The 18084-nt window shown below is 41.6% G+C and overlaps 1 protein-coding gene across 3 annotated transcripts in view; it reads left to right on the top strand.

Moving 5' to 3' along the window:
- Positions 1-2320: 2320 nt before the first annotated feature.
- The window catches only part of LOC100690803 (vang-like protein 1), a 59607-nt gene continuing 43843 nt past the window's right edge, over positions 2321-18084 (top strand). Inside the window, exons 1-2 of one of the 3 annotated variants that reach the window (XM_013268959.3) lie at positions 2321-2495; positions 16846-17123. In XM_013268959.3, coding sequence (XP_013124413.1) covers positions 17053-17123 — 71 coding nt within the window. In that variant the 5' untranslated portion in view covers positions 2321-2495; positions 16846-17052. Of the gene's footprint in view, positions 2496-16845; positions 17124-17150; positions 17763-18084 lie in introns of those variants that run through there. The other 2 variants (XM_003440933.5, XM_013268960.3) reach the window with 2 other exon arrangements.

Genomic DNA, 18084 nt, shown 5'->3' with positions numbered 1-18084 from the left:
AAAGAGCATCTCTGAGCACACAAGGTGTCAAACCAAAGCAGATGGGCTACAGCAGCAAAAGACTGTGCTGCTGCCCCTCCTGTCAGCTAATATTTGAAAAGTCTCTTCTAAATGGAACAGTAAACGATTGGAGAAATGTTGCCCGGTCTGATGAATCTTGATTTTTACTGCAACATCTGGACGGTAGGGTCAGAATCTGAAAGCAGAACATGAAAGCATAGATGCAGCCTGTCTAATATCAACGGTCCAGACTGAAGCTGGTGATGTAACAGTGTGGGGCATAATTTTTTGGCACACTTTGGGCCCCTTATTACTGAGTGTTGTTTAAATGCCAGAGACTTCCTGGGTATTGTTGCTGATCGCTTTATGATCACACTGTACCTATCTTCTGATGGGTGCTACCAGCAGTAAAATGCTCCATCTGACAAAGCTCAGATCATCTTAGACTGCCTTCTCAGGGTTTTGTTTATCTCACCAGGTTAAGGAGACGACCCATACGCCACAAGGTTCATGCAGTGACTGAACCTGCTCTCTTCTATTTTCCTCTCACATTATAACTGTTTCTATCATTAAAAAGGTGAAAAGATTTGAATACATTTTCTCAGTCTAAACTTTGTACAATTTTCAACTTGACATCCATTTTCTTCTTTTTATCCGATGCAGGATTCCAAGATAGCTGGAGACTCTCCCAGATGTCATAGCACAAGAGGTGGCTGGACAAGATTCCAGTCTGTCACATGTCTAACCCACCGAGATGGACAGCTATTCCCACATTTGCATCTGTGGCTAATATAGAATGAGCAGTTAACCTAACATGCATGTGTTTGGACTGTGGGAAGAAGCTGGAGTACCTGGAGAGAATCCATAGAGAGTCCACAGGGCCTGAGCCGGCCGGTGAATTTGAGTACTGCATTCTGTGTCCACATGTTTGTGGAAAAGTATATGGTTTTTTTTTAAAGTACGCGATATTCTATAAGGGTCCATTTTGCTATAAGTCCCTCTTTTGTTTTTGTCCCTGGCAACAACCAGGACTAAAACACACTCCCCCTTAAAACCACTACAGCCTATACACTTCTGTACAACTGCACACCAAAAGGCCCCAAGGACCCAGGACCTTCTTACTGTGAGGCAAGAAGTGGGCAGAACTAACTCCAATTATTGATGAACAGCTGAAAAGGTTTGTTTTGTTGTATTAGCTATTTATCATTAAGTATTTTTTAAGGTCAAAGTATCATTATCAGTATCGGCAATACTTGCTCTGTATTTACTTGGTACTGAATGGATATCAAAATTCACAGTATTGCACAACACTAAATGGCCTGTATTTGTATAGTGCTTTACTTAGTCCCTTTGGACCCCAAAGGCTTTACACTACATTCAGTCATCCACCCATTCACACACTGGTGATGGCAAGCTACATTGTAGCCACAGCTGCCCTGGGGCGCACTGACAGATGCGAGGCTGCCGGACACTGGCGCCACCGGGCCCTCTGACCACCACCAGTAGGCAACCGGTGAAGTGTCTTGCCCAAGGACACAACGACTGAGACTGTCGGAGCCGGGGCTCAAACCGTCAATCTTCCGATTACAAGACGAACTGCCAACTCTTGAGCCACGATCACACTATAATCCTGACAAGGAGACAAACCTCACTGTTTAACATCCTCTGTGAAACAACTCCAGAGAAAGAGAAAAACAGCAAGAACCACTCATCAAGATCAACCAGAAATCGGTTCCTTTCTACAGCAGTGGTTGACCAAAGCAAGAAATTGGAAAAGCCAACACAAAGTCTGTTACAAAGACTACGAGTAAATGATCATTTTTAAGTTTTTGACATCATGTGTTCCCATCACATTTAGTCTTTTCTACACCTTATGCTCAATAAAGTGTTTTACACTTTGTTAAACAATGGTGATTTTAATCTGTTGTGCTGTAAAATCCAATATGACTACACATTTTGAAAATGATTCAATTATTCTCTGTAAAGTGATGCTTAGTTATCAGCTTTACTGACCATTTCAACAGCTAACAACACTTTTTCTTTTGCCTAAAAACATTAAGTCCCTCTGGACACTGCAGTTTTCAGTGGGTGAAACATTTCATTACTTATCCAGGAATTTACTAAGGCATTTTTTTATTGCACAGTTCATTATCAAATGACGGAATGCTTTATTTCGATGCGCGTGACTCTTCTGGTCCTTCATATCTTATATATTATTAAACAGCTTATGCAGCAGGTTCACTTTAACTCGGTGTTTCTGTGATCTTTGCAGTGGCAAACTGGGGGCAAAGACACCCCCCTAGCGCCATGTATCCGCACTGCACCCCCTCACGCCGAGAAGCACTGCCCCCTGTGAAATTCCTGACTGCCAGGGTGATTCCTACGGTTACCAAGGGCTGCTTCCTACTGTAGCTTACCGTGTGCTGTGTGGGAAACTATTTTATAACCTCTGGATAAATTATCAACCACGGGAATGATATCCCCAGCGATAAAGGGTGAGTTATGATTTAATTACACCTGAGATTGTGTCGGCCATATGTGTGTTCTGCAGATGTTAGTGTGCGGGCTCAGCAGTGTGTGAAGCTCAGTCTTATAGCCTATAACGTCCTGTCTTGATTCCTGTCGCCTACAAAAATGTGTGTTAGCGTGCCTACCTGTTTTTCCATACAGACAACAAAGGCAGTTATCCGCTGAATGTGTGTTTTTAGGGAAAGACTTGGGAACACGCCCTTGCTTTTTTCCTACCTGTATGAAAGGGAATATTTTTTAACTTCATTTCAATGCCCTTAAACTGCGGTCAGACCCACGCACAAATCCACACTGGGAAAGTTACCCGTATTTGTTCATATTTGGCCGCAGTTTGGAGTTTCTAATCGTCTCGGATCGAGTAGATATACATATTTATTACTGTCGCTCTCTCAAACACAAACTCTCAGAGCTACTGAGAGAGAGAGAAAAGTGAACTATGTTTCATACGGATGGCTGGATCCGCATAACCCCGGCTGGTGCACCGCAGCTCAGCTGTTAACTGTAACCTGCGGCGGCAGAGTTGTCGCGGACGGATACATAATAGCACATTTAGCCTCGAAAAGCAACCAGTAAACCGAAAAAACACCCAGTTCGCCCGCCTGTGACCACTCCAGCACGCTTTGGGTTTTCAGCTCGTCGTAAATATGGGCTACAGAGGTTAGGGAGAGCAAGAGGGGGGCGTCCGAGGCCACGGTAAAACCGGGGAGTTTCCTGCCACTATAGGTCCGCCTGCGTGCCGGGTCACAGGTAGAGGTTGGGCGGGTAACCTTGCTCAGCAGCTCCACCAAACCGAAACATGACTTCTGTTTAGGTAAATGGTATCACTTTACCTCGTGTAGGCACAATACAACAACTGTCAACTATAGTTAGGCTAGGTAGCTTTTGCTTTCGTGTGTGACTTGCTAAAATACTCCACGAGGGGAAAAAAGTCTAAATTAAGTTAAGCAGGTGCTCATGTGGCACGTGCAAGTTAGGTGACTTCTAATTAATAACCTGCAATGGTTTCTGTTGAGCTGCGTTCATCATCAAGGGCTGCCTGCTCTGTCTACAGGCCAGTGTGTGATTGACAGAAACTTTAATTTCCAGTGAAACACACCAGGCCATCCTTTGCCGTGTTAGTTTAGACGGGGTAGCATCTAATCATCAGCTGCTGTAATAAAAAACAAAAACATGAAAGCTCATTACTATATCCCAAAGACTGCAAACTGTAATAAATGATATGAAACTGAGCAGAACAACAGATTTGTGGCACTTAGACTTGCTGAAGTACTTGTTAAACGACTAATCAACCACTTGGTTAGCCTTAATAAATAAGTTTTATTACAGTCAGTCATATAAAGGCTGATATTTTCACACAGTATCTGAAATCTGTCTAAATAAAAGCTGCATGAGTGATGCAGTGAGATCCCTGACCGACATTACATTGTGACAACAGCTTCCTCTCCATAAATTATGTAAGACCCTCATCATCATAAGGACTTTATATTCACAGTGCACATGGATTCTTTTTCATTTCCTGCTCTAGAACAGTCTCTTTGGTTTCCTCAAAGCTTATCAATGGTCTGTGTGTCATATGTAAAATGTGTGCTTGACAGTGCGTCTGTGTATACAGCATATTTGGATCTAATTCTTAAGCTTGACATCAGAGTTACCTCTGTAAAATAACCACAAACTCTAGGCATTGCATTAGCTGTTTAGAAATCAGTGAGCTCTGCAGAATTCCTTACATTGCTGGGGTGGTTCTGATAAACAAGAGGCTCAGCCACTTTACATGCACTTCTGCAGTATAATGTGATGTGCTGAATAGCTTCTAATGACTCTGAGTATTTAAATAATTACACGAGCTGTTCAAGTAGAATCAGTGAGGAAACGGCTTTCTCTAAGAAAAATAAGATTTGTGTAATCATGTTAATTTATATCCTTCATGTCAAGGTGGACTGATTTTTTTATTCTTTTTACTTTTCTACTGCTTTTAGTACAACAATAATGTTTGTGAATCTGTGTAAAATGATATATATTTTTCAAAGTATGCTGGCATTTTCACATGTCCAGTGGTTGAAATGATAAAATATTAAAATGTAGTTAATAATTCATAGTGACATTTTGAGCCTTATTGTCACTATTCCGCCTGGAAGAAGACAAACCAAAGAAAATACTCTAGTTATTTATGAGTCCTTCCATTTCTTAGATAGGTTTAAACCTCTAAACAACTTGGTGAGTTTTGGGGAAAGCTCATGGTTTGTGTCAAATTAGTCCCTTTCGCAACGATAACCACGTTTTGAAAAGCTTATCTTGCTTATCTTGCTGACTGAAAGCCCTAAAGGCAAACCTCTCATATGTGTGGTCTTTTTTTCCCTTGACTTACAAAGCCATGACATCACAAAGAGGTAACCGATCAGTTTAAACGATTGTCCTGAAGCAACGGTAATTATGATGTTGTAGGAACAACGTCAGATACAGAGGTAACCAGATGAAGTCTAAACAGAAACGCCTTTTGTAGTGACTGTTAGCGTTTACAACAGCTTTTTTAAAGTGTGAAACAAAATGGGGTTGAAGAGGATCCTGAACTGGATACAGTTAAAGTCTCACATCAGTGAGGCTTGTGTTTCCAAAGATTAGCATAACATCTGATTTTCATTCTGCATAAATGGGAATTATTTTGCTTTGGCAGGATAAAACGAACAAGTTCACTACCACTTCATAACCTGTCGTAACTTTTTTTTTTCGATCGGCATATTAATGTAGGGAAGCACTTTGAAAACAGAATTTTTTCTAACAGAAAGGGCTAGCTAATTTGTGTAATTCAAGATGTAAATTGTAAAAATTCTTTTAAAGTAGGACTGGGCACTTCATTCATTCCCACAGCATGTCTTTTGTCATGTCTTCCCTCTCTCACCCCAACTGGTCGCAGCAGATGGCCCCGCCCCTCTCTGAGCCTGGTTTTGCCGGAGGTTTCTTCCTGTTAAAAGGGAGTTTTTCCTTCCAACTGTTGCCGAAGTGCTTGCTGATAGGGGGTCATATAATTGTTGTGTTTTTCTCTGTATGTATTATTGTAGGGTCTACCTTACAATATAAAGCACCTTGAGGCGACTGTTGTTGTGATTTGGTGTTGTATAAATAAAATTGAATTGAATAGAATTCATTCAAAAGTGAATCAAAAGCTAATGCCACCAATCTGTAAAATGTTCCATTAATCACGATTTTGTTTGAGAGCATATCGCCCAGCCCTATTGTATAAACCAGGAGCTTCATATCAACTAGATAATCTGACTGCAGCTATTGCGTTCATCAGAAGTCAGTTTGTTGACTGACCACTGGGGACCAGCTCATTGCGGTTGCCTAGTAACACCGGCACAAAACTGCAACAGGTAAAGGCCAGCTGTGAATCAAGCATAAGGTGTGGAGTCGGTGTCAGTGAGCCTGCCACTCTGTAGCAGCGCAAAATGTGCACGTTGAAAAAGTGTGAAGTCAGAAATCCTCAGATTCCAAATATGAAATGCTCGTGGAGTCTGTAAGTGTCTGCTGCTGGTTCTCTGGCTCTGTTTTGATCTCAGTGGTTTTCTCTGGGCTTCACTTTCATGACACTTGGGAATGTTGATTGAATTCCACAGAACTAATGGCCCTCATTTGCTCAGTCATAGACAACAACACAGCGAGCTTGTGACCGGGGCCAGACTTCCACTGTGACATGCTTCCCTCGTGTCCCGGCACGCCTCATGACTGCAGCCGTCATTGAGCCGCCTTCTCTCCAAGTGAAGTGAAATCGGTACTTTGAACTGGGAGCTGCTTGGGTCTTATTACAGCAAAGGGAGATGTTTTATCATGGTGGTAATGGAGGCAGTGCTGCGAGGGCCTTGTGGCTATGGAGCAGGGCGGCGAGGGAGAAGGAATCAGCTGCGTGCTGATGGTGGGGAGCAACCGAGCACTCTAATTTGTATTGTAATGAGTGACAAAAACAGGTTTGTGTAGAGATTATGTCAAAAGTCAGGTCATCCAGTTATTTTATAACTAAGTGATAATCCCCAGTTTAGCACTAAGTCCATCACATGCTGAAGAACTGAGTAAACACGGGTCTCATACATAATTAGCTCTTAATAACGTCTTATAGGGATGTGCAAATTGTGACAGTCTGGGCTGATGGAGATGTTCATCCAAATCTTCATAATAAGAAAATACGTGACCTGTTATAAAATCTGTCAGCGCATCATCACATCATTTTTTTAACCTTTATCAAGCACAAAGTTGATGAGGAATAACACATAAACCACTGTTATTGGTAAATACCTCTCTACCGCATCAATACTGATACTTGGCCAATGCTTCTGTGCATCCTGAGTATATTTCCTCAAACCTTCGTCACTCAGAGATGAAATGTTCACTACAGATTTGGCCCTAATCATTTCAACCAATGTGCCGGGAACATTTGACCTTTTAAACTTGTGGTTCAGTTGGATTTTTGTTGTTTTAAAGCAAAGTGAGTGTCTCCACAGTAACTGAGTATAAAATTAGGGTTGAAACAGTGCAGGAATCAAAGATTTGCCATAAAAGGCTGTGGGATTTCAGGATTAATCAGCGCTGGGTGTGAATGATCCACAGAGCTTTGCACTCCTGCTCTGTAAAGGGGAAGAACGGATGAGCGGGCTGCCTGAAAGGAGGTTTTGAATGAAAACACGATAGATAGTCTTGGCTGCTTCATTAAATGCCTAATTTGCTGTTCAACACAGGAAAGTGCCATTTCTGCCTCTAACTTGACTCCTACTCGTATAATGAGCATGCCTTCGTGGTTTAGGAGGAAATCAGCTTGCAGCAAATCACCTTGTTGGTTCAGTGACTTCGGCCCGCATGAAAACAACATTCTGTACAGGCTGCATGTGTCTTCGTCTGTTGCTCTAAAAGTTCATCGTGTACTATGGAATCAGTAATGTGGTAGGTTGTGAGTGAGCTGTGTGCTTCCTGGAGTTTCTGTAAACAGCTTCACAAAGGTCAGTCTCACAAATAATTGTTAATCCTCTCAAGATGCAGCTGTAACTACTAAGTGCTTCCAATTTGATGTATTAAAACATTACACATTTTTCTTTCAGGCTGGTTGCTGTGAAGCTGTCAGTCAGATCTGCTCAGGACTAGACACCCAGACTGAAAATGAACTTCATGGGTTCTATTCTAAGTGAACTCTAGTTTGTGAAAAGCACAGGATATATGATGGCATTTGTATATGAATTAACACGTAACGTGTTTATATAGTTTACTTACTTCATTGCTATAATCAGTCTACTCCTCTTTTCTTATGCTTCTACCAGTTTATGACACATTAAAGCTAAGAGAGTTCCATTTATTTCACCTTAATGAATGAGTCAAGGATCAGATCACTATGAAATTAACAGTACAGCTGATGATCTTCATGTGGAAGATCATCAGTCTTTTTACCACCGATAACTTTATCATGTACAAAAAAACAAATTCCATTACTCCAGTTCACTTATTACTTGAAGGCTCTTTAAATATTACATCTTTCAGCAGACTAGCGTAATTTAACCAGACATTAACGATGGCATGCCTGCTACAGAGCAAGATTCAGACAGTATTCCAGATGTTTTGAGTCACAGTTTGCATTCTGGATTTTAGATTTGTTGCACCACGAACAAACGTCCATCAGTCCATAAGCATCGTCTTACAATGGCTGGAAGATATTCACTGTGGCTCGTGTTGCACGTCTGCTATTATAACTATTACATATGCATTGTAGTACTTTCCCTGGAAGTTATCTTAGCCTTCCAAACCACAACATTCTCATTAAAATACATACTATGCATTTTTTTAAAAGTGGATCTATTATGCTTCCCCTTATTAGTCAGCATACCTTTACCATCTTATGTTCATAAAACATAAATCCTAATGCAACAAAAGCTCAGGCTTCACACTGTTTTCTACATTTTTTTTCTTCTCTTGGCTTTATACGACGTCGGTTAGAGCAGCTATCCCTGATATGATCGCCTCTGGCACACAGCTCTGGTTGTGAGTCAACAGCTTCACCCATGTGGTGTTGAAACCCACCATTTTCAAAGCATAGCCAGTCAGAAGAACGCTCGCTTAAAAGCTGGGTGGTCTCACTTGTCCTCTTCTTGATTTCTCTTATTCTTTTTTCATATATGTTTCAGATAATCAAACTAATAGTAATATTTGATAAATATAACCAGAGTAAATAAATGATGATTTCATTTATTAAGGGGAAAAAGCTATCCAAGCCTACCTGGTCCTGTGTAATTGCTTTGCTTATTAATATTAACCACAGTTTTTGGGAAGCTGAGTTCAATTTCACTAGCCACACCCAGGCCTGTTTACTGCCAGACCTGTTGAATCAAGAAATCACTTAAATAGAACCTGTCTGACAAAGTGAAGTAGACTAAAAGCTCTCGGAAAGCACAACTTCATGCCACAATATAAAGAAACTAAGGCACAGATGAGAAATTTGGAAAGGGTTATTTGACTGATTTGAAAAAAAGCTGAACTTTTTGTAATGTTATAAATTTGTCATTATATCTGGCATAAAGCTAACACAGCTAACATCAGACCAACAGTCAAACATGGTGGTGGAAGTGTGATGGTTTGGGGCTCCTTTGCTGCTTTAGCACCTGAACGACTTATTCATTACTGTTGTAGAGTTTTTGTTGTAGAAAATTTGGTTCCATCAACGGTTTGTGCCCTGAAGCTTTAAGAACACTTGGGTTATGCAGAACAGTTATTCAAATCGAAACAAAAAGAAGGCTTTGTGGTGGATGAACCAAAGCTTGGACTTGAGATGACTGATTGAGATGCGTTGCCATGACGTTAAACAGGCTGTTAATACTTTAAGTTCATCCAGTTTGCCTGAATTAAAATTCTGCAAAGAAGAGTCATCAAAATTCCTCCACAGCAATGTCAAAGACCCATTATCCGTTATCATAAACACTCGATTGCAGTTATTGCTGTACAGTTGGTTATAAGTTATTAAGGGGCAGTTACCTGGCACGTTTGGACAACTTTTTTATTTTCTCATATTGAAATTAGTTGACAAATATGCTAAAAACTAAGAAATGAAGATGGGGGGTAAATACCGTTTTCCACATCTCTATCCTAGGTTCAGTCCAAGAATAACAATGTGACGCTGAAAATAAACACAATAGCTAGATTTTCAGCTAAATTTCAGTTTACAAAGAGCATTCTTTGTCTGCTGTGTAAAGGATAAACAAAGAAAATGATCTTTGAGCTATGTGACGCTGCTTAATGCCAAAGCCATGTTGTCAAATTACATACATGTATTCACTGAAGCCGGTAATCATCAGATCTTGCCATGCTGCCAGCTTTTATTGGATATGATGGGAAAGGGGCAACTACACAGCACTGTGTAGCTGGTGGCTGACAGCAGATGTCTTCGTGGCCACGGAGGAACTCTGCTCTCAGATGAAAGTATGTTCTTGGGCTGTTTACGCAAGGTTGTTTGTTTCCATTCCCACTAATGTCTGCTGGGTGTTTATTCGCTATGTATGTGCTCAGGTTGTTGTACCTGTTAGGTTATATTAGACTGGAGTGTATATAATCTTTGTACCATTTATTTTTCATAGTTGATGGGTTTGAGTCATTTAATTGAACAATATGTTTTCACAAAGCGCACAAAAGGGCCTTGTGAGAGTCTATACCCTTCATGCTTGATTGCAGTGATATAATATAGCCCTTACTCTTTTCCCACTGCTTGCTGCGGGTGTTTTCCAGGGCAAACAGACAAGCCGGCAGCTCAGCAGGGGTCTTGGATTACTGTGAAGAACCTGTCAGGTTGCCTCCCTCTTCAAGAGAAGGAATTCAGCTTTGGACTTGCAAACTTGAAGTGGTTCCACTTACCAATTTTCTCTGGCATGGCAAAGACAGAAACCGCACGTGACAGCGCTCGGATATCCCGTTTCACAATACAGACCTCAGACCCGGGCCGCTCACTGGATTTCTTGTATGCATTATTAGGGAGAGGTGCTCAGTGTGAAGTGTCCGAGCAAGTAAAAACATGGAATGCTGTTTTTTTTTTTTCCTTTTTTTTTTTTTTACACGCACTGAAGCAGGAAATAATCGATCAGCTTTTAACCCGGCTGATCCTTCCCTGTGCCTGCACTCAGACTGAACCTGGACCACGCACTCATTTAACCCAATTAATCCCTCTTAAAAGCTGCGTGCCCTCACTCTTAAGAGGATTAAACCAGGTATTGGAAATGCACCTGCGACATGTCCAGCTCACTTAGCGCACATCATTCAGTAGATGTAGTCTGCAGGAGAGCACTAGGTTGGACCACTTAACCAAGGTTGGCAAGCTGTTGGCTGAGCCGCCAGAATAACGTTTTTTTGGTTTTATAGTTGCTGTTTTGGTGAAAAACTTTTAAAAAATTATGTTAATACTTTCAGGTAGAAATTAAATTTTTTCTTTTTTTGCCTTTGAATCCTAATAATAATTAGAGTAATTTTGAAAAAAAAATCCTAGTATTAACACCTCTGAGTGTTAGCCACTAGTAGCCTCGAAGATGAATATAGCCACTGTGACTTCATCCATTGCTTTCTGAAGTCTTAACATTAACATTTTGGATGCTGCCATGCTGGTTAAAGCCAGAGGTTGACCATATGGCCTGATTTAGACTTCTCTGAGGAATCTTTGTAGCGCCTATGATGTAACCAACAAGTGGCTGATGTCGTTGCAGGCATTTATGCCCATTGTGTTAATTACCATGAGGTTGTGCCCTGGTGTTTTATATGCGATGCTAGCCACGATAAAGACCAATATAATGCTGGGACTAATTTCCTTTCTGGGTTCTCACTCTTTGTTGTGGTCAGTTTTCCTCGGGGGCAAACATATTTGTACCTCATGTTTTTCCACATCTTTGTACATTCAGTTATATCCATTCCAATAGTTTCAGCAATCTCCCTCCAGGAACCTGCTGACATTATTGAGTCCTTACATTGATGCTATGATTTTTATTCCTGTATCGTAATAGTTGCAGACTATGTCAACCCAACGTGTAGTTACATTTCTACATTCCTTCAAGGCACTGTTGGAGATCTCTTCCTGTTACAAGAGAGTTCTTTTACTCCACTGTTGCCAAGTGTTTGCAAATAGGGGATTTTTGGCTCATCGGAGTTCTCGCTCTTATAGGGTTTATATTATAGTATATAGGCCCCTTTGAGATGACTGTTGTATAAATTTAACATAGATTTTGAAAACTAAAGCTAACAAAACAGATGTCTTGGCTATTTAGTTTGATTTTTGGGTCTCTATAGTAGCCATAATGTGGAAACTGCATTTTGCTGTTTTTCCCAACACAAAGCCAGACACAAATCCTGAGTCACTTTGGGGTTTTTTTGTACAGATTAGACAAATGGGATGTAACATTTTGAGCTTTAAAAGTGCTTTTAGGCAAACTGTATTGCGTTTGGGCTACACCAAGCTAGCTGTTTCCTCCTGATACTGTCTTTATCGTAAGCTACTCAGCAGGTGACTCCAGCATTAGCTTCTATAGGCATGACGAGTATCTTAGACTCAGCAAGAAAGAGGGTGGGTTTATTTAAAATGTTAAACTGCTCCTTTCAAAAGTTGTGTTTACTTGTCATTTTAAAACTTTACCTAAGATCTATACTTTGATGTACTGCTTGATATTCAAATCCCTGCTTGTCGAGAAGAGCTCTGGGATTTTTTTTTTTAACCTGTTAAGTCTGGCCAGTAAATATACTGGAAAGAACTGGTATTGATCTGTTGGAGGCAGAAATTACATCAAAAATTGGGGCTTATGGAAACCCTGCTTCTTCTATTTGAGTCCATAACAGCATGGGTAAACCACCTGGCTGGTGAGTCTGCAGAGAACCAGTTGAGGGAGGATTTGTCATCATGTGAGGATGATTCAGACATTTAAAAATGATTTACAGGATTAGCATATCCAAATATGCAGTTTTGCAGTCCTCAAAGTATTTTTAGGGATCAATGACAGTCAGACAAGGATGCATTCACATAGTCACAGATGTGCCGACACCATTCTCCTTCGAAATGGGTCACGCTAGATGTTTAGAGTGTATTTTTGGAACCAGTAATGTGTGTGTGTGTGTGTGTGTGGTCCCCATTAAGTGTTAGATAAGGAGTGTATTTTGTGCACTAAACCTGGCTAAGTGACTCCTCTGCCTGGAATTTTGAATGTGGAATAACAGGGAGACAGTTTGTTCAGTTTCTCATCACCTTCAAGCCGACTGGAGCCATAAATCAGCCATAAATCTTTGTGTTTGTGCTCCAAGCCACTGCTCAGAGTTTCAGTGCAGGTTTCGATCTAGAGACTGTTGCAGCTTCAGACTAGGGCTTGTCAGCATGGAAACAGTCTTATCACAAAAATTCTCATATCAGTCGATAATTGATCAATCGATATATGCTATGATTTGCATAAATCCCTATTTCTGTCAAGCTTAAATACACCAATGTATGTATATACACACATATATATATATATGGCATTGCCTTAGACAATGCTTGGTGTTACAGTTTGCCCCCCACCAAGTTCGGTAACACTGTTGTTCGAGTTCATTGACATTTTCTGTTGTCAGTTTTTCTTCGAACCCTCTCGCACTCCTAACATGTGTGTGTGACTGCAGTAGCTCAAACGTTAGCACATGTGCTGCTGCCAGCAACTCCTCCTATGCTGCGTGCATCGACCTAACGTGATGTGGCTTCTGTTTTATTCCAACCACATAATTGGTTTGGTGCGTTACTGCTCTCCTTGTCACTGGCCTTTTGTGCTGTCTGTCAAAATATGGATGGATTGAGTTCTACTGACTTTTAATTGACCATGTCTCATATTTCTATTGAGGAGAAGTAATTTTGAAGTTAGTGTCTTTACTGTTTAATAAAACCATTCCAGGACACAGATAGGATATGGTATGGAAGCCTGGATGGATGCAGTTATACAGAATCAAAAATATTTCTAATGGTTCACCATAACCAAAGCACCATATCACTTATGTTATTTGAGACTGGTGTCACATTAATATCAGCCAAGAGTTAATATAAGCTATATATTTGTTCTCCACTCCACAGAGTTTATAGCTGTTTAATGTCAGGTGTAGGCAGACAGGCTCAGTGTGCAGAGTCGGGCAGAAATTAGATTTAGTTTGAGCTACCTGTGTATTTTCATCTCCCTCGGAGTAGTGTGTGTGTGTGTGTGTGTGTGTCCTGCTGCTTTATTATGTGAATGTATTTAAAAGCACGCCTCAAGCTGTGACTCACATCTTACTACAGAACTGTGCTTTTAATCTGACTCTGAGCCAAATGTATCTCACTCTCCCCACCTGTGAATACAAACTCTGACCATTCCAATAAAAGGCGTCTTATATTCCCCTTAATGAATCCTTCAAACCTTCTACCTGCTCCAGGGGACAGTACATGATTTTAATCTATTGGTTTTTGTTGTGATTTTGCTTTTTTACAATATTTGATGTGTGAGTGCTGGAGCATTTTAGAGCTGTGATCTTCTTGAGGGAGATTACACAGTGAAATTCTCATAATTATAATTGATGCAATCACTGTGTTGTTGAGGGCTTTGGATAAAGGCATCAATATACCTGAACAATGTTCGTATATCCATCCATCCATCCATCCATCCATCCATCCAGCCACTTATCCGGGTTACAGTCTCAGCAGAGACCTTACTGCCCTCTCCCCGACCACCTCATCCAGCTCGGGACACCGTGGTGGTCACAAGCCAGCCAAACGATATCACCTCTCCAGCAGGTCCTGGATCTGACTTGGGACCTCTTCCCTGTGGGACATGATTGGAATACCTCACGAAGAAGGCATCTAGGAGGCATGCTAGTCAGATATCCAAACCTCCTCTGCTGGCTCCTTTTAATGTGGAGGAGTAGCAGCTTTACTCTGAGACCCTTGTGGCTAGCAGAACTCCTCACCCTTTCTCTAAGGGAGAGCCTTCAAGATAGCCCAGGCACCCATTGGAGGAAACTCGTGTCTGCTGCTTGTATCCATGGTCTCATTCGTTTGGTCACTAAACAAAACTCATGATGGATGTACATAGACTGCTTTGCTTTCACATTCATGATTACCACAACAGACCAATACAGTGTCTGCATCCTGCATCACTGCAGAAGCAGAACCAGTCCATCTGTTAATCTCTACTGGACCCTTTTCCAGCAGAGACACTTTTCAGTTTCAAACAGTTTCACAGTTTCAAACAAAAATTTTCCATTGCTATTGCTTGACCATTTTCTTCTTTTATATTATATCAGGATAATCCCCATTACCACCACTACTAGAGCAGGGCGATATGACCAAAAATATTTATCACAATATACATTTGAAAATTTGCAATAACGATATAACTCCACAACTTTATTAGTGCAAATAAAAAAACATCAGTGTATTTTCACTTAAACAAGCAGTTGTTTTTTATGTGCATTAAAGTTATATACAAATTTAACAGTGCAAATGCAAATTCCTCGCTGACAGTTTAACCAAAAGTCATTTCCAGTTGAAATTGGCCGACATATCCTCAGCATAAGCATGTATAATATCCACAAAACTTAAAAAGAGGTTAAACACACACAATCCGGTAATATTATGTTGATGCACAGTACGTATCACTCCGCGAGGCTCCTGCCTACGATAGCCGTAATGCTCCGACAATCCATCAAGCGGTGCGGGTTCGTAGCTTAGCAAAGTCGTATTAAAACATTTGACAGATTTTCAAGCGCCGTGTACCACATAAAATCGTTTCGAGGTCAGTAAACACAACCAGAATTCATACATAAGGCACACGGGATTATAAGGGGCACTGTCGATTTTCAGAAAAATCAAAGGATTGATTTTAAGTTTGCCGTATTTTCACAAAAACATAGTAATAACGACGGCCCGCTAGCATGCTCTACCAAAAATAGTGCTTTGTTGTGTATCTCACGGACGAAAGCTAAACCAGTTCCACACCACTGAAGTTGCAGCATTTTTACAAACCAATTCTGATTCATCCGTTTCATTCAACGATCCGCTTTTGCCTTTCTTATTCTCCATCGCCGCCATGCTTTTCCGCCACGTGCGTATGAAAACAAAGGCACTGCGCATGCGCGTTTTACCCATATTCTATCGTGATATTTCATTTTCTTATCGTTGTCCAACATTATACCGGTATTACCGTGAACGGTATGATATGGCCCAGCCCTAACTGCTACTACAACCTTTCCTATGCATTCCTACTAGTTAAACCCACACCTGTTGACTTCTTCGTATGCCTGTGCAATCTAGTTCAAGCAGGAAAAATTATAATTGTACTTTATATTTATTATTAAATCCACACTGAGGGCACTTGGTTGAGCTGGTGACGCATATGCTGAAAGGCTGCAAGGACCTGAGTTCACTTCCTAATAATCTATTCCTGGGTTGACACAATTGTAACAGGAGCCAAAGTTGTGTTTGTAACATCCAGCTGTTGAAGCAGATAAAATACCAACACAAAGGGAGTCTTGCATATGAATCCAGGATTCATATATGAGATTCCAAATCTCAGCGTTCTCAGTGACCTCGACCTCAAGGTGAAGGTCAGAGGTCAGGTTTTCTTGTAAATGAGGTAACTCATTAAGGAAGTCCTGTAGGAGTTAACTTAGAAGGCTAAGGGGTAGCACTGGAGGCCACCACTATTTTTGACAGTTTTTCTCAAGCCAGAATTTTACAGATATCTACAGACATGTAGGTGAAACAGCTGTTTGTGTGAATTTCCTGTGCTATCACAGCTCTTTGAGACTCACTTCCAAACTGGCAACACCTCATTCTTATTTTAACGTCTCCTTCGGAAATAAGCCTTATCTCTATGGCACTCTTTCTGTATTCATCACGGAGCTTGTCAGTGCCGGGCTTAAATTGTTTACTGTGTGTCACAGACTTAAGGCTGCCTCAGAACAACAGTCGCCAGTCTAATGGGAATAGGAGCAAATTGCTGTTTCAGGATAGCGGCGTTTCTTTTATCTGGAATGCTCAGTTGAAGTGTAACCTCTTTAGAGCTGCCTTTTATGGGAAGTGTTGTCACTGTGCAGGTTTGGAGCTAGGAGACAGTGATTGTCATGCAGCTGCAGATAAACGCCGGCACGCTGAGCATTTATGCACTAGAGGAAAAATAGATGTGGCGAAAAAGCTTGTGACTTGAATGCTTGATTTGGGTTTTCGTCTCTATCACCATCAGATGTGGACAGGTTTTCCAGAGACTTTTGAGACTTTGAGAATTTTGAATTAAAATTTTCCTGCCCCCCCCGTCCCCTCCTTCCACTCTGCAGGTTAATGTTTCCTTACCGGGCGCCCCCAGGGTCGCTTTCAAGCCTGACTGCTGAGAGCTCGGCACCTCTGTCATCCTCCTGAGCGATCTAATCAATCACCTCTAGCTCGACAAGACAGCACACCAGGTTCTGCTCCGTTCTGCTGGCGGTTGAGTAGAGCAGGCTCTGTGTTGCCCTGAGCCCGGCTCTCAGCAGGACTACATCACCATGGATACAGAGTCCACCTACTCGGGCTATTCCTACTACTCGGGGCGCTCCCGGGGATCCCACAGACATGGGTAAGTCCTGCCAGTTGGTTATTACGGTTTTTCCTGACTCTGCTTTTACGTGAAGTGTTGGTGTGGGCTGCAGGATTTCCCTCAGTAAAACATGTCTGAGCTGGTGCCTGTTATGTGAAGTTGAAGTGGTAGTGGATGTGATACGATTACTACTGGTTGGTTAGTAGATGTAGATGTAGTAGATGTTAACAGCAAAATCAGTTTTTAGGAGACAGATAGAAGAAGCAGGGATTCTTACAGATGTCTTGGAGAGGACGGTATTACTACTTTGTCCCTGTTGGTGCTTCTGGGGTCTCAGTAAATCAGTGGATCTGTTGCACTTTCTTTTTGTGATTTTCTTTCTGACTCTCAGCATTTGTTTTCCTGTCCTGTTCTGTGTCTTTGTCCACCTCCATAGTCTCACCTTTTGTGTATCTGTGTCTTTCCCTCTGGCCAAACATGTGTGGAGCCCACCGCTCCTGCAGGCGCATTAGTCTGTCAGCAGCCAAATGACTGTGGTTGACAGGCCTCAGGAAGGCAGCAGGAGACAGGTGCTGAAGAAGCCTGACTGACTGGCTCAGCGGATACATTAAGACTGAGAGAGGAGATGAGAGTAGAGAACTGGAGAACAGGATCCTGTTCCATAACAGCCCCTCCCAGGTCAATGACAGTCCCCTCCTGCTTGTTTGCCATATATCTTTTGGAGTACTTGTGCCTGCCTTTCCCACTCTAGCTCCCACCTGTTGCTGTTTAAGGGATTTGTCATGCTGTCTGCAACTTTCTGCCTCTGTCCCCTTCACACTGCACCCCCCTCAGCCCTGCCCTCCTTATCGCTTTCATTTCATTCTCCTCATCATTAAACATTTTGCTCCCATGTGACCAATCGTGATATGAAGGCAGCAGCTGCCCCCGCTCTCTGTGATCACCCTTCTTCCCTCTTCTCCTCCCACTTTTTAAATGTAGTCCATGCTGCTCTTTGAGG

The sequence above is a fragment of the Oreochromis niloticus genome, linkage group LG23, assembly GCF_001858045.2.
Source record: "Oreochromis niloticus isolate F11D_XX linkage group LG23, O_niloticus_UMD_NMBU, whole genome shotgun sequence".
NCBI classification, from domain to species: domain Eukaryota; kingdom Metazoa; phylum Chordata; class Actinopteri; order Cichliformes; family Cichlidae; genus Oreochromis; species Oreochromis niloticus.
The sequence above is the reverse complement of the archived record's forward strand: the minus strand, read 5'-3'. Positions and strand labels throughout refer to the sequence as shown.